Source organism: Schistocerca gregaria, chromosome 5 (genome assembly GCF_023897955.1).
Source record: "Schistocerca gregaria isolate iqSchGreg1 chromosome 5, iqSchGreg1.2, whole genome shotgun sequence".
NCBI classification, from domain to species: domain Eukaryota; kingdom Metazoa; phylum Arthropoda; class Insecta; order Orthoptera; family Acrididae; genus Schistocerca; species Schistocerca gregaria.
Genome location: NC_064924.1, coordinates 291,757,210 through 291,779,371, shown reverse-complemented (window position 1 = coordinate 291,779,371; position 22,162 = coordinate 291,757,210). Strand labels below are relative to the sequence as shown.

General features: G+C 45.3%; 1 protein-coding gene across 2 annotated transcripts in view; it reads left to right on the top strand.

The window, feature by feature from the left end:
- Positions 1-2,293: 2,293 nt before the first annotated feature.
- LOC126272788 (venom toxin OcyC11) overlaps positions 2,294-22,162 on the top strand; it is a 42,937-nt gene continuing 23,068 nt past the window's right edge. The window contains exon 1 of one of the 2 annotated variants that reach the window (XM_049975938.1): positions 2,294-2,419. In XM_049975938.1, coding sequence (XP_049831895.1) covers positions 2,320-2,419 — 100 coding nt within the window. In that variant the 5' untranslated portion in view covers positions 2,294-2,319. Of the gene's footprint in view, positions 2,420-17,114; positions 17,323-22,162 lie in introns of those variants that run through there. The other variant, XM_049975936.1, reaches the window with a different exon arrangement.

The following is a 22,162-nucleotide window of genomic DNA, read 5'->3' as shown; positions in this document are numbered from 1 at the left end:
GGTGCACGTGCCCGTCGACCTGGGACCGGACCGCAGCGACGCACGGATGCACGCCAAGACCGTAGGATCCTACGCAGTGCCGTAGGGGACCGCACCGCCACTTCCCAGCAAATTAGGGACGCTGTTGCTCCTGGGGTATCGGCGAGGACCATTCGCAACCGCCTCCATGAAGCTGGGCTACGGTCCCGCACACCGTTAGGCCGTCTTCCGCTCACGCCCCAACATCGTGCAGCCCGCCTCCAGTGGTGTCGCGACAGGCGTGAATGGAGGGACGAATGGAGACGTGTCGTCTTCAGCGATGAGAGTCGCTTCTGCCTTGGTGCCAATGATGGTCGTATGCGTGTTTGGCGCCGTGCAGGTGAGCGCCACAATCAGGACTGCATACGACCGAGGCACACAGGACCAACACCCGGCATCGTGGTGTGGGGAGCGATCTCCTACACTGGCCGTACACCTCAGGTGATCGTCGAGGGGACACTGAATAGTGCACGGTACATCCAAACCGTCATCGAACCCATCGTTCTACCATTCCTAGACCGGCAAGGGAACTTGCTGTTCCAACAGGACAATGCACGTGCGCATGTATCCCGTGCCACCCAACGTGCTCTAGAAGGTGTAAGTCAACTACCCTGGCCAGCAAGATCTCCGGATCTGTCCTCCATTGAGCATGTTTGGGACTGGATGAAGCGTCGTCTCACGCGGTCTGCACGTCCAACATGAACGCTGGTCCAACTGAGGCCCCAGGTGGAAATGGCATGGCAAGCCGTTCCACAGGACTACATCCAGCATCTCTACGATCGTCTCCATGGGAGAATAGCAGCCTGCATTGCTGCGAAAGGTGGATATACACTGTACTAGTGCCGTCATTGTGCATGCTCTGTTGCCTGTGTCTATGTGCCTGTGGTTCTGTCAGTGTGATCATGTGATGTATTTGACCCCAGGAATGTGTCAATAAGGTTTCCCCTTCCTGGGACAATGAATTCACGGTGTTCTTATTTCAATTTCCAGGAGTGTATTTACGAAATTTCAGTCACCAACTTTCTCTTCCGAATGCGAAAATATTTTTTTGAGCCCAACCTACAGCAATATTATAACAGAGGACGAACGAGTGTAGTGTAAGCTGTCTCTTTAGTGGACTTGTTGCATCTTGTGAGTGTCCTGCCAATGAAATGCAATCTTTGGCTAGGCTTCCCCACCATATTATCTATGTGGTCTTTCCAACTGAAGTTGTTCGTAATTTTAACACCCAGGTACTTAGCTGAATTGATAGCCTTGAGAATTGTACTATTTATCGAGTAATCGAATTCCCACGGATTTCTTTTGGAACTCACCTCACACTTTTCGTTATTTAGCGTCAACTGCCACCTGCCACACAATACAGCAATCTTTTCTAAATCGCTTTGCAACTGATACTGGCCTTCGGATGACCTTACTAGACGGTAAATTACAGCATCATATGAGAACAACCTAAGAGAACTGCTCAGATTGTCACCCAGGCCATTTATATAGACCAGAAACAGCCGAGGTCCCAGGACGCTTCCCAGTGGAACACCTGATATCACTTCAGTTTTACTCGATGATTTGCCGTCTATTACTACGAACTCCGGCCTTCCTGACAGGAACTCACAAATCCAGTCGCACAACTGAGACGATACCCCATAGGCCCGTAGCTTGATTAGAAGTCGCTTGTGAGGAACGGTGTCAAAAGCTTTCCGGAAATCCAGAAATACGGAATCAACTTGAGATGCCCTGTCGATAGCGGCCATTACTTCGTGCGAATAAAGAGCTAGCTGCGTTGCACAAGAAGGACGTTTTCTGAAACCATGCTGCTTTTCCTGACCGTGAGCGGCGTAAGCAGCGCGTGTCGATATATCCCCTCTCGTAGTATCTTTGCTTGACTGCTCATACTTCCCGGTCGTTGTCTGTCGTAGGGAGTTCGGAACGAGGGTTCGGGTTGCGAGTTCGTGTGACTTTTGCCCCGTCGGTGTAGGTGGTTAATGAAAAAGTCTGCAATAAATCATATATCTGACACCAGACTCGGATTTTTATTACCACACGTCAGATTTTGCTTCAGATACGTACACGCATCTTTAATTGCATAACAAGCACTTATTATGAACTCGACCCAGACGTGTTTCCTCAGATGCCAGTAACGCTTAAAGTCGTAAGCGGAGACAGTATGGCTAGATAGTACGGTGAGGTGGGGGAAACGACAGGCAGACAGCTCGGCTTATCTGAGGCGGCTATTACCTCGGAGGGCGTTACGCAGGAGAAAGCGGGCGGCCACTGCAACGCCAGAAGACACGCCGACGCCGCAACATGAGCACCACGACATCGCTACTCACCGCCTTCTGCGTGGCCGTGCTGCTCGCCGCGGCATACGCCGCTGTCAACATCGAGATCGTGACCGAGTCCCAGCGTAAGCAACCACGCTCTTGTTCATGCCGTCCTTACAGCTGTGTTCGCCTCCGTAGCTGATTGCCATGAAAGGGACACAGGTTCGCTTCTCCTCCAGATCGGTACTTCTCTCGGACAGGGTGTTGTGTTGTCCTTATCATTATTTCATCATCTTTAACGTACAAACCTCCAAAATATCAGATTAGCTGTGTGGCTGCATTGAAGAATATTTAGCAAACAGAACACATCATGTTGTTCTCAATAGAGAGACGTCTACAGACGTTCAAGTAACCTTTGGCGTGCCACAGGGAAGTGTTATGGGACTATTGCTTTTCACAATATAACTTCCGACACTATCTACTAGGGTATATACAGGGTGTTTCAAAAACGACCGGTATATTTGAAACGGCAATACAACCTAAACGAGCAGCGATAGAAATACACCATTTGTTGCAATATGCTTGGGACAACAGTACATTTTCAGGCGGACATACTTTCGAAATTACAGTAGTTACAATTTTCAACAACAGATGGCGCTGCAAGTGATGTGAAAGATATAGAAGACAACGCAGTCTGTGGGTGCACCTTTCTGTACGTCGTCTTTCTGCTGTAAGCGTGTGCTACTCACAACGTGCACGTGTGCTGTGGACAACATGGTTTATTCCTTAGAACAGAGGATTTTTCTGGTGTTGGAATTCCACCGCCTAGAACACAGTGTTGTTGCAACAAGACGAAGTTTTCAAAGGAGGTTTAATGTAACCAAAGGAGCGAAAAGCGATACAATAAAGGATCTGTTTGAAAAATTTCAACGGACTGGGAACGTAACGGATGAACATGCTGGAAAGGTAGGGCGACCGCGTACGGCAACCACAGAGAGCAACGCGCAGCTAGTGCAGCAGGTGATCCGACAGCGGCCTCGGGTTTCCGTTCGCCGTGTTGCAGCTGCGATCCAAATGACGCCAACGTCCACGTATCGTCTCATGTGCCAGAGTTTACACCTCTATCCATACAAAATTCAAACGCGGCAACCCCTCAGCGCCGCTACCATTGCTGCACGAGAGACATTCGCAAACGATATAGTGCACAGGATTGATGACGGCGATATGCATGTGGGCAGCATTTGGTTTACTGACGAAGCTTATTTTTACCTGGACGGCTTCGTCAATAAACAGAACTGGCGCATATGGGGAACCGAAAAGCCCCATGTTGCAGTCCTATCGTCCCTGCATCGTCAAAAAGTACTGGTCTGGGCCAGTTTCCCAGACCACAGCGCCATCTTTTGTTGACAATTGTAACTACTGTAATTTCGAAAGTTTGTCTGCCTGAAAATGTACTGTTGTCCGAAGCATATTGCAATAAACGGTGTATTTCTATCGCTGCTCGTTTAGTTTGTATTGCCGTTTCAAATATACCGGTCATTTTTGAAACACCCTATATATATATATATATATATATATATATATATATATATATATATATATATATATGACCTATTAGATAGTGTCGGAAGTTACATGCTGCTTTTCGTGGATGATGCTGTAGCATACAGAGAAGTTGCAACATTAGAAAATTGCAGCGAAATGCAGAAAGGTCTGCAGCGAATAGGCACTTGGTGCAGGGAGTGGCAACTGACCCTTAACATAGACAAGTATAGTGTATTGCGAATAGATAGAAAGGAGGACCCTATATTGTATGTTTATATGATAGTGAAACACTGGTAGCAGTTACTTCTGTAAAATAACTGGGAACGATTTGAAGTGGAATGATCATATAAATTTAATTGTTGGTTAGGCGGGTGCCAGGCTGAGATTCATTGGGAGAGTCCTTAGAAAATGTAGTCCATCAACAAAGGAGGTGGCTTACAAAACACTCGTTCGACCTATACTTTAGTATTGCTCGTGAGTGTGGGACCCGTACCAGGTCGGGTTGACGGAGGAGATAGAGAAGATCCAAAAAAGAGCGGTGCGTTTCGTCACAGTGTTATTTGGTAAACGCGATAGTGTTACGGAGATGTTCAGCAAACTCAAGTGTCAGACTCTGCAAGAGAGGCGCTCTGCATCGCCGTGTAGCTTGCTGCCCAGGGTTCGAGAGGGTGCATTTCAGGATGAGGTATCGAATATATTGCTTCCCCCTACCTTGTACCTCCCGAGGAGATCACGAATGTAAAATTAGAGAGATTCGAGCGAGCACGGAGGCTTTCCGGCAGTCGTTCTTCCCGCGAACCATACGCGACTGGAACAGGAAAGGGAGATAATGATAGTTGCACGTAAAGTGCCCTCTCCCACACACCGCTGCGTGGCTTGCGGAGTATAAATGTAGATGTAGATGTAGAAAATGACCTCAAATAAATAATTGTGTGAGCCGTGCATGGCTCGTGATCCCGCCATTATGTATTCTACATTCTGTTTTTAACGTACTTCCGCCTCACTACGTTACGAGGTGCATTCAAGTTCTAAGGCCTCTGATTTCTTTTCTAATTAACTACCCACCCGAAATCGATGAAACTGGCGTTACTTCTCGACGTAATCGCCCTGCAGACGTACACATTTTTCACAACGTTGACGCCATGATTCCATGGCAGCGGCGAAGACTTCTTTAGGAGTCTGTTTTGACCACTGGAAAATCGCTGAGGCAACAGCAGCACGGCTGGTGAATGTGCGGCCACGGAGAGTGTCTTTCATTGTTGGAAAAAGCCAAAAGTCACTAGGAGCCAGGTCAGGTGAGTAGGTAGTGTGAGGAATCACTTCAAAGTTGTTATCACGAAGAAACTGTTGCGTAACGTTAGCTCGATGTGCGGGTGCGTTGTCTTGGTGAAACAGCACACGCGCAGCCCTTCCCGGACGTTTTTGTTGCAGTGCAGGAAGGACTTTGTTCTTCAAAACATTTTCGTAGGATGCACCTGTTACCGTAGTGCCCTTTAGAACGCAATGGGTAAGGATTACCCCCTCGCTGTCCCAGAACATAGACACCATAATTTTTTCAGCACTGGCGGTTACCCGAAACTTTTTGGTGGGGGTGAATATGTGTGCTTCCATTGAGCTGACTGGCGCTTTGTTTCTGGATTGAAAAATGATATCCACGTCTCATCCATTCTCACAACCGACGAAAAGAAAGTCCCATTCATGCTGTCATTGCGCGTCAACATTTCTTGGAAACATGCCACACGGGCAGCCATGTGGTCGTCCGTCAGCATTCGTGGCACCCACCTGGATGACACTTTTCGCATTTTCAGGTCGTCGTGCAGGATTGTGTGTACAGAACCCACAGAAATGCCAACTCTGGAGGCGATCTGTTCAACAGTCATTCGGCGATCCCCCAAAACAATTCTCTCCACTTTCTCGATCATGTCGTCAGACCGGCTTGTGCGAGCCCGAGGTTGTTTCGGTTTGTTGTCACACGGTGTTCTGCCTTCATTAAACTGTCGCACCCACGAACGCACTTTCGACACATCCATAAGTATTTAAAACAGTTCTCATTCTCGCCGCTGGCGGTAAAATTCCATCTGCCGTACGGTGCTGCCATCTCTGAGACGTATTGACAATGAACGCGGCCTCATTTTAAAACAATGCGCATGTTTCTATCTCTTTCCAGTCCGGAGAAAAAAATCGGAGGGCTTAGAACTTGAATGCACCTCGTAATTTAAATTATTACTGTCACTGAGTTGCTACTTTGGATGACCGTGAACGGCGTTAGCAGCGCGTATCGATATATCCCCTCTCGTAGTATCTTTGCTTGACTGCTACTGTTTTGCGATCGTTGTCTGTCGTAGGGACTTCGGATCGCCAGTTCGGTTTCCGAGTTCGGGTCTGCCAGTGAGTTGGGACGCGTCTGGAGCGCAGTCGGGGAGTGACAATGAGGCACTAGTGCAATCGGGTTGGAGCATCAGTGAGGTCTGCGTCGACCTGGCTCGTCCGTCCATTGCTGCCACGCATCACTTGAGCCGGGCCACGGTCTTGGTGGATCGTCGGTCGGTCGACGCGTTTTGGCTCGCCGATCGATGTGTCGGCTGTGTGTTGCTGCATTCTGGCGTTAGGATCTTGCTTGTTAATAACACTGGTGCTGTAACTATTGGTTGGTATTATTTACTGACAAAATGCAACCTAACGCTAGATTACGTACTTAGGCTATCCTGTGTGGCCGTTTTTTAGTACGACTTTAAAAGAGAGAGATAGTATTAATTGATCGCCGACGCATCGGTTCTCGATTGTGTTCAGGAGACGTACGGATTGATTACGCGAATAATTGACCTTTTGACCCGGATTGCCGAAACGCAATCAGAATCTTCGATGAAAATACCTAAGCTACCTATTTGAATATAAAAATGGAAATGAAAGCAAATTAGAGGAATTTCGAAAGAGAAAGATTAACAGATCGGAAGTTGAACACATTAGTGGTCTCCCAAATACAATCGAGACACCGCGGTAAAGAGCGAACCTGTAGCAAAGCTCATATACAATTTGAACATCATTTTTGGTTAATGAAAGAAAAGAACAAGAAGAAAATTACTGCATCGTAAATATTAATATATTTTGAACAAATTTACTTTAAACTTCTACACATTGACAAATACACAATAAATGCATGACTTACATCTGTAATTCTTTTGTAAATGGCGCAGTCCAATAATCACTGCTTTGTCAGTCCATTCCTTCTTCAAATTAAATGTCCTTGCGTGTGCGTCAGTACATTGTATCCACACCCGAGTATGTCGTCGTTTCACATAGTTTTTACACAAAATAAAAATACAACTTGTAGCAATGCTATGTAGTACGTCTTAACATGTCGTACGTCTTAACATGACTATCTTTTGTTAAGAAATATTCCAGAGACTTCATCATCCCTTGTACATTTGGTTGCCGACCAAATGGACAAGGGATAATGAAGTCTCTAGAATATTTCTTAACAAAAGATAGATTGTTCTTTCTTCTCTTTCGCAGCTTCTTGCTATCAAGCGCTGCGGCAATGATTTTAAATATCTGCGCCCAGCGCGTCATACTGTTTATTTAGAGTATTCAAACGCTGGACGCGCGTCTTTGTATAGGTGCACATTATAAAAATATTTAGTCTCTTTACTCTTGCGCTGTGATGCTTAGCATTTTTACGAACTACAGCTCGTTGTCTGTCCTTTTCTTTTATGACAAATATCTCATATGCAAAGTAGCTGAAATCCAATAATATTACATTGCTTCCCGCGTGAGGTGTGATGAGTCCGCGAGGATCATCGCGACTCACGCGTAGTCGTAATATTATTGCTTTCGTGAATCAAGTTATAATTACTTGCTAGAACTCTTCTATGGATTTCATATATGACATTAGAGAAAGGGGTTGACATAAAGAATAACAGGTAAATATATTCGTAAGCCTGAGTTTTATGGTAACTTGTTCATATGGCAATTACATGACAATTGAGCTGTACTTTTCTAATGCATTACATAAGGTAACAAAAGTTCATTTCTCGATAAGAGACAAAAATTATTTGACTTCGCAGGAAGTCTGGGTGCAGTGTGCACTATTGGAAAAATATATTACAAAGAATTGACATTCTTGTTTTAAAATGACATATTACAGGAATATTATTTTTACCGTGGATTCGACGAAAATTTCTTGTAGTAAACACGTAGCACTATACCGATTTGTGGCTTTCATAACCTGCAAAAAAAAAAAAAAGTTTCACTAGACTTGGATAGGTATGACTTGCACTGAGAGTGGTAGAACGTCGGGTATAAATGGTAGCACAGTGGAGGAAAAGTAGGGCATCACTTTCACTGTGGAGGTTGAAGTGGTTTTCTGGATGTGATGGGGTGTTCGAAATGTGTCTGCGATCAGGAACTGGAAGACTGGTTCTGCAACGTGTTGAGCCGTTGGTGGCGGTCTCTGTTTCCCATGGCACATGTTCGACCTTCTATTCACGTTCTCGTACATGAAAAATACAGAGAAAATATGTATTAGAATGTGCTTACTTACTAACAACTTAGTCTAAAAGAAAAGTGGATTAGGTAAGGATAACAATTGTTTATGTACACAAGGTCTCATTCTCTCAGAAGTGCTTAGTTCTCGTATTTATTTATTTTCCTGGTTTTATTTGGATCGATACTTTTTCGTCATTACATGGCCTGGTCTATAAATTCGGTAGCCATTGTCGAAGTCGAATAAAAGGCTTTTCAGATTAGTGTTTAGGTGATTTTATAAGGTACGTAAGTGCTTAACTCATGGTTTTATCAGATTTGATATATTTGGCGCCCGCGCTCGTTGCCCAAAGGCTTTTGTATTGTTGAGCGCGCAGCGTACTCTGTCTTGCGTCCGTTTGTCATAGTCACGTGATAGTAACTTGACGGCTTCGCCACGCTAGCAGCATTGTTCTGCGAGAGGCGGAAAGTTTGGTGTCTACTGGCCGTGTCGTGAGTTTTTAGTTTTTCATCGACTCGGAATTACGGAAGCAGCCAGACGCGGCGACTCCCGCAGCTGATTCGAAGAATGTGTCCGTGCACAGGCGGACAGTATCGGTTGCGATAAGTACAACACTTATTCTCCTGCACAGTTCGGCTTTCTATAAAGTGGTTTCTTGGTACAAGTACTTAAAACCAGTGCTTTTTTTCTAAAAAAGTATGAGGTACTCCGACATTGGATATAATGCAGCGAAAATTACTTATAACTGAAGCATGGGATACCACCCGTCTGATTTTAGCCATGACATCATCAACATGTCGAATTGAAAAATAGGTATCGGACTCTTCAGTTGACTTCAGCTCAAATGAAGCAGGTGATACTGAGAAACACCCAAACATACGAGAGAATGTGGTATCGAACACTTCAGTTTACATCACCTCAAATGGAGCCAGCGATCCAGTTGTCAAGAACGGTTGCCGCAGCTTCAGAATGCTTGAAACAGTCAACGACATCGCGTTTCCCACCAACATCTGCACTGGTATCGTTCGTATTGCAATTACCAACACGAAAAAATGATATTAAAATTTTAGTCCGTGAAATAAATCTTTGGCACTCTTCAAAGTTCACAACATCGTAAAAACATTACTTTGTCGAAGATAAAGTTTAGGGGTACACATTCCCCAGCGTTCCCCCAGAAAGACAGCACTGCTTATAACATTACTTCAGACGCGATATTCCACACGTGTCCATGAAGTTATCACCTTTTCCGTTCACACGTTATGATTATTTCGTGTCCACATTTATTTGGTCGTCATGTTAAAGTTCACACGCGCCACTTTTATACGTGTCCGTTTATTGCTTGTTTATAGTTGGTTCACACGCAGCAGCATATACGTGTCCAAAAATTGATAACTGCAGTATTACTACAAAGTACAGTTAACATTCGGTATACATGCTGTCTACAAAAATTATTTACAAAGAAAAATTAGTCTCTGTGACTACAAGGTCTGACGAAGGAACGTGCCTCTTATTCATAGTTTGTGCTTCCAACGCACTTTAGGTTTACACCTTGTTCGAAATCTTGTTATTCTTTTCTTTTTACAATAATTACTCTTTTCTAATGTTCAGCTCTTTTATTTTCTCTCTGTTAATTACGTCTTTAATTTGAAGACATAGTGAATGTGGCTTCGTTTACGTGATGAACAGTTCATGTTCAAGTTCCCATTAGGGAAATTATGAAGCTTGGTGTTCCCTATCGTGCAATTGCACACAACTAATCTTAATTGAATTCTCGGTTCGCGGAAAACAACCAATGTGTCACGACCATCCATACATACAGTTTGTACGTATCAACATCTACATCTACATTTATACTCCGCAAGCCACCCAACGGTGTGTGGCGGAAAGCACTTTACGTGCCACTGTCATTACCTCCCTTTCCTGTTCCAGTCGCGTATGGTTCGCGGGAAGATCGACTGCCGGAAAACCTCCGTGCGCTCTCGGATCTCTCTAATTTTACATTCGTGATATCCTCTGGAGGTATAAGTAGGGGGAAGCAATATATTCGATAACTAATTCAGAAACGCACCCTCTCGAAGCCTGGACAGCAAGATACTCCGCGATGCAGAGCGCCTCTCTTGCACAGTCTACCACTTGAGTTTGCTAAACATCTCCGTAACGTTATCATGCTTACCAAATAACCCTGTGACGAAACGCGTCGCTGTTCTTTGAATCTTTTCTGTATCCTCTGTCAACTCAAGTACAGGTCGAACGAGTGTTATGTAAGCCATCTCCTTTGTTGATGGACTACATTTTCTAAGAACTCTCCCAATGAATCTCAACCTGGCACCCGCCTTACCAACAATTGATTTTATATGATCATTCCACTTCAAATCATTCCGTACGCATACTCCCAGATATTTTAAGAAGTAACTGCTACCAGTGTTTGTTCCGCTATTATATAATCATACACTAAAGGATCCTACTTTCTATGTGTTCGCAATACATTACAATTGTCTATGTTAAGGGTCAGTTGCCACTCCCTGCACCAAGTGCCCATCCGCTGCAGATCTTCCTGCATTTCGGTAATTTTCTAACGCTGCAACGTCTCTGTATACTACAGTATCATCCGCGTAAAGCCGCATGGAACTTCCGACACTTTCAACTAAATCATTTATATATATTGTGAAAAGCAATGGTCCCATAACACTCCCCTGTGGCACGCCAGAGGTTACTTTAACGTCTGTAGACGTCTCTCCATTGAGAACAACATGCTGTGCTCTGTTTGCTAAAAACTCTTCCATCCAGCCACACAGCTGGTCTGATATTCCGTAGGCTCTTACTTTGTTTATCAGGCGACAGTGCGGAACTGTATCGAACGCCTTCCGGAAGTCAAGGGAAATGGCATCTACCTGGGAACCTTTATCTAATATTTTCTGGGTCTCATGAACAAATAAAGCGAGTTGGGTCCCACACGATCGCTGTTTCCGGAATCCATGTTTATTCCTACAGAGTGGATTCTGGGTTTCCAGAAATGACGTAATACGCGAACAAAAAACATGTTCTAAGGTTTTACAACAGATTGAAGTCAGAGATATAGGCCTATAGTCTTGCGCATCTGCTCGACGACCCTTCTTGAGAACTGGGACTACCTGTGCTCTTTTCCAATCATTTCGAACCTTCCGCTCTTCAAGAGACTTGCGGTACACGGCTGTTAGAAGGGGGGCAAGTTCTTTCGCGTACTCTGCGTAGAATCTAATTGGTATCCCGCCAGGTCCAGTGGACTTTCCTCTGTTGAGTGATTTCCGTAGCTTTTCTATTCCTTGGACACTTATTTCGATGTCAGCCATTTTTTCGTTCGTGCAAGGATTTAGAGAAGGAACTGCAATGCGGTCTTCCTCTGTGAAACCGCTTTGGAATAAGGTGTATAGTATTTCAGCTTTACGCGTGTCTTCCTCTGTTTCAATGCCACTATCATCCCAGAGTACACTGGCTACGCATTCGGAAGGACGACGGTTCAATCCCGCGCCGGCCATCCTGATTTACGTTTTCCGTGATTTCCCTAAATCGCTCCAGGCAAATGTTGCGATGGTTCCTTTCAAAGGGCACGGCCGAATTCCTTCCCTGTCCTTCCCTAATTCGATGAGACCGATGACCTCGCTATCTGGTCTCCTTCCCCGAAACAACCAACCAGCCAACCATACCGAAGTGTCTCGATATGCTGTTTCGATTCACTTACTGATTTAACGTAAGACCAGAACTTCCTAGGATTTTCTGTACATAGAATTTTATTTTCTAACTCACTGAACGCTTCACGCATAGCCCTTCTTACGCTAACTTTGACATCGTTTAGCTTCTGTTTGTCTGAGAGGTTTTGGCTGCGTTCAAATTTGCAGTGAAACTCTCTTTGCTTTCGCAGTAGTTTCCTAACTTTGTTGTTGAACGACGGTGGGTTTTTCCCGTCCCTCACAGTTTTACTCGGCACTTACCTGTCTAAAGCGCATTTTACGATAGCCTTCAACTTTTTCCATAAACACTCAACATTGTCAATGTCGGAACAGAAATTTTCGTTTTGATCTGTTAGGTAGTCTGAAATCTGCCTCCTATTACTCTTGCTAAACAGATAAACCTTCTTCCCTTTTTTTTTATATTCCTGTTTACTTCCGTATTCAGGGATGCCGCAACGACCTTATGATCACTGATTCCCTGTTCTGCGCTTACAGAGTCGAAAGGTTCGGATCTGTTTATTATTAGTAGGTCCAAGATGTTATCACCATGAGTCGGTTCTCTGTTTAATTGCTCGAAGTAATTTTCGGATAGTGCAATCATAATAATGTCACTCAATGAGAGGTCCCTACCACCCGTCCTAAACATCTGAGTGTCCGAGAGTATATCCGGTAAATTGAAATCTCCACCTAGGACTATAACATGCCGAGGAAATTTATGTGAAATGTATTCCAGACTTTCTCTCAGTTGTTCTGCCACTAATGCTGCTGAGTCGGGAGGTCGGTAAAAGGAGCCATTTATTATCTTAGCTCAGTTGTTGAGTGTAACCTCCACCCACAATAATTCAATGGAACTATCCACTTCTATTTCACATTACAATAATAAAACATAATATCTCCTTGAACATTACAATCATTACCCAAGGAACCACCTCTCTTACACCATACATATACAGATTCTGAACTTTCAAGTTTACGCCAAACACGACTTCTTAAAACCAGTGGCTCATCACTAGAAAGATAACTTGATATTAATAAACTTATTTTTCCCTTTACAACCTCTTATTTATTTATTTTCAATCAAAAAAAACTACACATCTTGCCAAAGGCCGAGAAGCGATTCTTTTTGGTGTTTTAGCTCTCAGGGGCACTCTGGGATGCTCTCTGTGTGAGGCACCTTCTGGGTTTCCGCTGTTGGCAAATTGCCCGGCGTGGCGCGCGACTCTATTTTATTTATCTTGCAACAAAACCCATCCACCTGTGGGCACCGATAACTATAGAAGCCTCGTCGATGGATTTTGGAGAAAGATTGATACTCTTACATGGTTTGAAAACAGAGGGCCTAAAGCGCCTTCTAACATAACGTCGACGAGGCATCGTGCGGCTGTCGTTAGGAACTTGCTTATTAATAATAGTGATGCTGTAACTGTTGGTTGGTAATATTTACTGACAAGATTCAACCTAACGCTAGATTGCGTACTTACGGCTATCCTGTGTGGCCGTTTTTTAGTACGGCTTTAAAAGAGAGAGAGATTATTTAATTGATCAGCGATGCGTCGGTTCTCGATTGTGTTCAGGAGACGTACGGATTGATAACGCGTATAATTGAAATACCTAAGGGACCTATTTGAATATAAAAATGGAAATGAAAGCAAATTAGCGGAATTTCGAAAGAGAAAGATTAACAGATCGGAAGTTGAACACATTAGTGGTCTCCCAAATACAATCGAGACACCGCGATAAAGAGCTCATACAATTTGGACATAATTTTTGGTTAGTGAAACAAAATTACTGCATCCTAAAATATTAATATATTTTGAACAAATTGGCTTCAAACTTCTACACACTGACGAATACACAATAAATGCATGACTTACATCTGCTCTTTTGTAAATGGTGCAGTCCAATAATCGCTGCTTTGTCAGTACGTCCCTTCTTAAAATTAAATGTCCTTGCGTGTGCGTAAGTACATTGTATCCACACCCGAGTATGTCGTCGTTTCACAAAATAAAAATACAATTTGTAGCAGTGCTATGTAGTACGTCTTAACATGTCGGCGACCAAAAGTACAAGAGATAATGAAGACTCTAGAATATTTCTTAACAAAAGATAGATTGTTCTTTCTTCTTTTTCGCAGCTTCTTGGTATCAAGCGTTGCGGCAAGGATTTTAAATATCTGCGCCCAGTGGATCATAGTGTTTATTTAGAGAATTTAAACGCTGGAAGCGTGCCTTGGTATGGGCGCACATTATAAAAATATTTCGTCTCTTTACTCTCGCGCTGTGAAGCTTAGCATTTTTACGAACTACAGCTCGTTGGCAGTCCTTTTCCTTTATGACAAATATCTCATATTCAAAGTAGCTGAAATCCAATAATGTCGAATTGCCTTCGTTTGTGCTGAGTTACTGTTGGGTAACGTTCTGGTCTTCGTGCAAGTTAGATTGTGTGTGTAGTTGGCGTGATTTCCTTTGACTAGTTATTTTAAATGTTGTCGGCTTACTGGCTCTGAAAGGTCGGCCGTGTCATCGGGCGACATATATCTGGTCCTCTGAGCACTTCTGTCGTCCTTCAGTACCATATTGTGGAACTTGGGTCTGCCCTTTCCTGGTGCAGGGATGTCGTTTAGCCAGTAGGCATGGTTGGGTCCGAGCCAGTATTTCCGCCTTCGTGTGTCTGGAAGTGAGTCGGAGACGCACCAGCAGTGCAGTCGCGACGGAGCAGCAGTCGCGGACGAATCAGTAGGCAGTCTGTCGGTTGGTGAGGACCTGGGAGGATGTCCGTGCGGTGCAGTCGCCTGGGACTGCTGCCGGGCCCTGCGCAGTGTCGGGGCGTGTGTGGAGCTGTCCGATCGCTACGAGCTTTGTGGTTCACCGACCCAGGAATTCAAAGATGAGTAGTACACTACTGGCCATTAAAATTACTACACCAAGAAGAAATGCAGATGATAAACAGGTATCCATTGGACAAATATATAATACTAGAACTGACATGTGATTACATTTTCAAGCAATTTGAGAGCATAGATCCTGAGAAATCAGTAGCCAGAACAACCACCTCCGGCCGTAATAACGGCCTTGATACGCCTGGGCATTGAGTCAAACTGAGCATGGATGACGTGTACAGGTACAGCTGCCCACGCAGCTTCAACACGATACCACAGTTCATCAAGAGTAGGACCGGCGTATTGTGACGAGCCAGTTGCTCGGCCACCGTTGCCCAGACGTTTACAATTGGTGAGAGATCTGGAGAATATGCTGGCCAGGGCAGAAATCGAACATTTTCTGTATCCAGAAAGGCCCGTACAGGACCTGGAACATGCGGTCGTGCATTATCCTGCTGAAATGTAGGGTTTCACAAGGATCGAATGAAGGGAAGAGCCACGGGTCGTAACACGTCTGAAATGTAACGTCCAATGTTCAAAGTGCTGTCAATGCGAACAAGAGGTGACCGAGACGTGTAACAAATGGCACCCCATACCATCACGCCTGGTGGTACGCCAGTATGGCGATGACGAATACACGCTTCCAATGTGCGTTCACCGCGATGTCGCGAAACACGGATGCGACCATCATGATGCTGTAAACAGAACCCGGATTCATCCGAAAAAATGACGTTTTGCCATTCGTGCACCCAGGTTCGTTGTTGAGTACACCATCGCAGGCTATCCTGTCTGTGATGCAGCGTTAAGGGTAACCGCAGCCATAATCTCCGAGCTGATAGTCCATGCTACTGCAAACGTCGTCGAACTGTTCGTGCAGATGGTTGTCTTGCAAACGTCCCTATCTATTGTCTCAGGGATCGAGACGTGGCTGCACGATCCGTTACAGCTATGCGGATAAGATACCTGTCATCTCGACTGCTAGTGATACGAGGCCGTTGGGATTCCACACGGTGTTCCGTATTACTCTCCTGAACCCACCGATTCCATATTCTGCTAACAGTCATTGGATCTCGACCAACGCGAGCAGCAATGTAGCAATGCGATAAACCACAATCGCGATAGGCTACAATCCGACCTTTATCAAAGTCGGAAACGTGATGGTACGCATTTAACCTCCTTACACGAGGCATCACAACAACGTTTCACCAGGCAACGCCGGTCAACTGCTGTTTGTGTATGAGAAATCGGTTGGAAATTTTCCTCATGTCAGTACGTTGTAGGTGTCGCCACCGGCGCCAACCTTGTGTGAATGCTCTGAGAAGCTAATCATTTGCATATCACAGCATCTTCTTCCTGTCGGTTAAATTTCGCGTCTGTAGCCCGTCATCTTCGTGGTGTAGCAATTTTAATGGCCTGTAGTGTATCATTGACTGGAAACGGTTGTGTTCGGCAACAATGACGAAATTTTTAGGGATGAATATGCACCATGGGCCGAGCCACAATTGTTCGCTATTGGTTTGAAGAATACTCTGGATAATTCGTGCAATGGTTTGGCCCCAGCCGGCCGCGGTGGTCTCGCGGTTAAGGCGCTCAGTCCGGAACCGCGTGACTGCTACGGTCGCAGGTTCGAATCCTGCCTCGTGTATGGATGTGTGTGATGTCCTTAGGTTAGTTAGGTTTAAGTAGTTCTAAGTTCTAGGGGACTGATGACCACGGATGTTAAGTCCCATAGTGCTCAGAGCCATTTGAACCATTTTTTTGGTTTGGCCCTACATGAACCCCATCGAACATTTACGGGACATAGTCGATGACTCAGTTCGAGCACGAAACTCTACACCGCCAACAGTTTCGGAAATATGGACGGCTACAGTCGCAGCCTGATTAAGTATTTGTGCAGGAGACTTCCACTGACTTGTTTAGTCCATGACAATTCGGGTCGTTGCACTACGCCGGACAAAATGTGGTCTGACACTGTGTTAGGAGGTATCCCATCACTATTGCCGCATTAGTGTAGGTGGTTAATGAAAAAGGGTGCATCGTAGAACTCACGCCAGCCTCGTAGTTTAACTGCCACAGGCGTCAGGCCCGTACGTGCCTCTTTAGTCGCATAATAAGCACTTATTACGAAATCTAGCTAGACGTGTTTTCTCTGCTGCCGATAACCCTGAAAGTCGTAAGCGGAGGTTGTGTGGCTGAAGAGCAGTGATCGGGGGAAGCTCGGCTTATCTGAGGCGGCTGCCCTCCGTGCTATCTCGGGCTATTGCCACGGAGGGCGTTACGCAGGAAGAAGCGGGCGGCCCCTGCGGCGCCAGAAGACACGCCAACGTCGCACCATGAGGACCACGACAGCGCTGCTGGCCGCCTTCTGCGCAGCCGTGCTGCTGGCCGCGGTTCACGCCCACGTCAGCATCGAGGTCGTCACCGAGTGTCCGCGTAAGCAACCACGCTCTTATTCGTGCCATCCGTACCATTAGACGACGTTGCGTTCGCCTCCGTAACTGGAGGCAAGGCACCTGGGATCGACTGCCGTCGGAGTTGCAGAGTTTCTCCTCTCGGGGACTGGATGTTGTGTTGCCCTTATCATTCTTTCATCATCACTGAAGCTCACGTCGCCTAATTGACCTCAAATAACAAGGCTGGCACTAGGCGGCCATTAATACCATACGGTTATTCCATATGAACGACTAAGTAGGCTGGTTAGGTTTTTATGTCGGTAACGTCACGTAGCGCTCTGTATGCAGTCTGTGACTGATTGACATTGTTGGAATATTCGCCATTATAGTGTTGGGCAGTTGCATGTGAACAGCGCGTATCGTTGCGCAGCCAGCAGTGGTGGATGTGGGGGTAGAGATGGCAGAATTTTAAGAGCGGACGAGCTGGACGTCTGTCTGCCAGAAAGAGTAAATTTGTAGTCCTGGATATCATGAACTGATATATATATATATATATATATATATATATATATATATATATATATATATATATATATATATGATGACTTTGGAACATTATTAGGCAAATACATTGTTTGTTCTCAATCGAAATCTTTCACTTGCTAACTATGCCTATCAGTAGTTAGTGCGTTCAGTAGTTAGAATCTTTTATTTAGCTCGCAGTATTGGCGTTCGCTGGTTCTGCAGTAGTTTGAGTAACGAGGATTTTTGTGAGGTAAGTGATTCATGAAAGTTATAGGTTATTGTTAGTCAGGGCCATTCTTTTGTAGGGATTGTTGAAAGTCAGATTGCGTTGCCTAAAAATATTGTGTGTCAGTTTAGTGTTGATCAGAATAAGTAAAGAGAGAAATGTCTATGTTCAGTTCTGCTCAGCTCTTTGAAAATCAAATAATGTAACAGGTTTATTAGCACAGTCATTCAAAAATTTTTCTAAGGGGGTGTTTCAAACGGCGCTGCGATGTACCGTAACTACAGCTTTTTGAGGAAGCCTATACTTGTTCATCACTAACCTAAATACAGGGTGAAGTAACTTAGACAACTTAAAAACTTTGTGTTCTGCGTTATGGCAGGTCTTGCCATGGGGAAAGCCTCCTCAGAGAGGTCCACCACATGAGCGTCTAGGGAACTGATTCCAGTGGTGGTTTCCCGTTGCCTTCCACTGATGATGATGAAATGATAATGAGGACAACACAACACAGAGTCTCTGAGCGGAGAAAATCTCCGACACAGCCGGGAATCGAACGCGGGCCCCTTGGCGTGACAGACCGCCGCGCTGACCACTCAGCTATCGGGACGGACTACTTAGACAACCACACACAAGAAAAGAAAATTCGTTTTTGTTTTGAGTCATTAGTCTTCTGACCGGTTTGATGCGACCCGCCACAAATTCCTCTCCTGTGCCAACCTCTTCATCTCAGAGTAGCACTTGCAACCTACGTCCTCAATTATTTTCTGGATGTATTCCAATGTCCGTCTTCCTCTAAGCTTTTACCTATACAATTCCCTCTAGCATCACAGACGTCATTCCGTGATGTCTTAAAGATGTCCTATCATCCTGTCCCTTCTCCTCGTCAGTGTTTCCCACGTATTCCTTTCCTCTCCGATCCTGCACAGAACCTCCTCATTCCTCACCTTATCAGCCTGCCTAATTTTCAGCATTCGTCTGTAGCTCTACATCTCAAATCCTTCTTTTCTCTTCTGTTCCGGTTTTCCTACAGACCATGTTTCACTACCATACAATTCTGTGCTCCAAACGTACATTCTCAGAAATTTCTTCGGTAAAGTAAGGCCAATGTTTGATATTTGCAGGCTTCTCGTGGCCAGGAATGCCCTTTTTTCCAGTTCTAGTCTGCTTTTTATGTCCTTCTTGCTCCCTCCGTCATTGGTTATTTTGCTGCCTAGGTAGCCGATTTGCTTAACTTCATATACTTCATGAACATCGATCTTAATCTTAATTTTCTCACCGTTCTCATTTGTTACTTCTCATTACTTTCGTCTTTCTTCAGTTTATTCTCAATCCATATTCTGTTCTCACTAGACTGTTCATTCCATTCAGCAGATAACGTAATTCTTCTTCACTTTCATCAGCGAACCGTATCATTGATATCATTTCACGTTGAATTTTTATTCTACTCCTAAACCTTTCTTTGACTACCATCACTGCTTTCTCGATGAGCACATTTAATAGTGGGGGGGGGGGGGGAATACTACCCTTTTTAATCTGAGTATTTCGTTCTTGGTCGTCCAGTTTTATTATTCTCTCTTGGCTGTTGTACATATTGTACATTACCCGTCTACCCCTAAAGCTTACGCCTACTTTTCTCAGAATTTCGAACATCTTGCACCATTTTACACTGTCGAACGCTTTTTCCAGGTCGACAAATCCTGTGAACGTGTTTTGATTTCTCTTTAGTCTTGCTTCGATTATCAATCGCAGCGTCACAATTGCCTTCCTCGCGTCTTTACCTTTCCTAAAGCCAAACTGATAGCCATCTAACATATCCTCAATTTTCTTTACCATCCTTCTGTATGTTATTCTTGTCAGCAACTGTTATGCATGACCTGTTAAGCTGGTTGCGCAACAATTGTCGCACTTGTCAGCTCTCGCAGTCTTCGGAATTGTGTAGATGATATTTTTTCCGAAACTTAGATGGTATGTCGCCAGACTCATACACTTTACATACCAACGTGAAGATGGTAATGCTGGCATATAGGAACAAAGTAAAAAGCATTTCATACGTCACATCTTGTCTGATAATTGACCTCGACTTCAGAACACAGCGCGTGTGACGACTGTTACCTTTCCTGAATAGATATATTTTTTTGCCTTCAGTGTTTACTTAAATATAGGAACCTTGTTGCACGCATTGGATTAGCCCCGGTAGCAAACGTTATGTGAGAAAGTAAAACACGTTGTGAGAAACGTTCTGAGAAAATGCTGCAAGTACCACCATAACATAGATAAACGTCTGCAAGCTCATTAAATGTGAATCGAATTCATTGAGGTCTTGTTTTACCACTACCGCGAGCACTACTGTATCACATTGGGTAATGAAAAAACGAAAACGGATCAGTCTAGCGAAGCACTGCCCCTACTGGCGAGAACAGGAGCGACAAGCCTAAAAGCTGCTCATTCGACGAGGTGCGTTATTTGGTGAAGTCACATGTTTAACATTTGGCATCCGTGTCTGGGGTAGTTTACGACATTTTCGGACCCGTATGTCTTATACTAAATCACTTGTCTCAGCGTCATCTACGTCGTTTCGGGGGGTTTAAACGTTAATAAAAATAAACGTATATACAGAAATCAGGCACCACCCGTGGTTTCCAAACTGAAAAGGGAAACTCCTCATAGCATCCCATTCAGATTTAGTGGTATTGTATGTATTGCACTGTATGTTAACCGGGGACCTAGAAACGACGGAGAGGCTTTGTCCCCGCCGTATCTGCAATGGTCCACAACCCCACGACGACTACGGCAGTCCACTTCACCCCTCCGCCGCCCCACACTGAACGCAGGGTTATTGTGAGGTTCGGCTCCCCCCCCCCCCCCCACCCCCACCTCCCTCCCCCCGGGCGGGAACGTCACACACCAGACGAGTGTAACCCCTATTTTTGCGTGGTAGAGTAATGGCGGTGTAAGCGTACGTGGAGAACTTGTTTGCGCAGCAATCGCCGACATAGTGTAACTGAGGCGGAATAAGAGGAACCAGCCTCCATTCGCCGAGGCCGATGGAAAACCGCCTAAAAACCATCCACAGACTGGCCGGCTCACCGGACCTCGACACAAATCCGCAAGGCGGATTCGTACGGGGACCAGGCGCTCCTTCCCGCCCGGAAAGCTGTGCGTTAGACCTCACGTCCAACCGGGCGGGCGATTTAGTGGTAAGATGGTCCAGTGGATAGCCCGTCAAAGACTGAAACAGATGAGGCATGAAAACAGGAAACAGGTATACTGAACTGTGAAAAAAAGAAGAAAAAGAGAAACAGTGGACAGTTCAATTTTAAGATGAGCGACTTGATCACAGTAATTGTGTACGAAGAGTATTCTCTAAGAAAAGTTCTGGTCAGTAATTAAGTGTCGTGCCTTGGGAGACACTAACGTATTCACGCCCAGGGCGTGACAGCGTTCCACTTGTAAGGGTACTGTTTCTATCTATCGCTTGCGTATTTGTACCGCGTCTTCACAGGGGCGGCGTGGTTACAATCGGGTTTGGCATGGTTAGTTTGAAGGGGTGGCCGGATGCCCTGCCTGCCGCCACCCCGTATCCCTCGGGACGGAATTAGCGCACCCCAGCTGTCTGCATCTAGTGTGAATCATGAAATAGTGCGAACGTGTTGCAAATGTTTGAGCGTCGTGTAACGGAGGCGAGACATGGGGACCAGCGCGCTACTCACCTGGTGGGATGCAGAAAACCGCCTAAAAGCCACAGTCAGGCTGGCCGGCACACCGACCCTCGTCGGTAGTCAGCCAGACGGATTTGAACCGGGGTCCGAGGCCAGGAAGCAGGGCATTAGCGCTCTCGGCTAACCTGCCGGGTCTTGTAATGGGCCGCGCGGTCAGGGGCGCTGCAGTCGTGGACTGTGCGGCTGGTCCCGGCGGAGGTTCGATTCCCCCCTCGGGCATCGGTGTGTGTGTGTGTGTTTGTCATTAGTATAATTTAGGTTAAGTAGTGTTTAAGCTTAGGGACTGATGACATAGCAGTTCCATAAGATTGCACACACATTTGATTTCTTGTAATAGTACTGTACCTCGGGGTTGCCACGCTCACTAGATCTGCGTTCACTTTACACTTTTGTAGGAATCGTGTGTTTGTTAT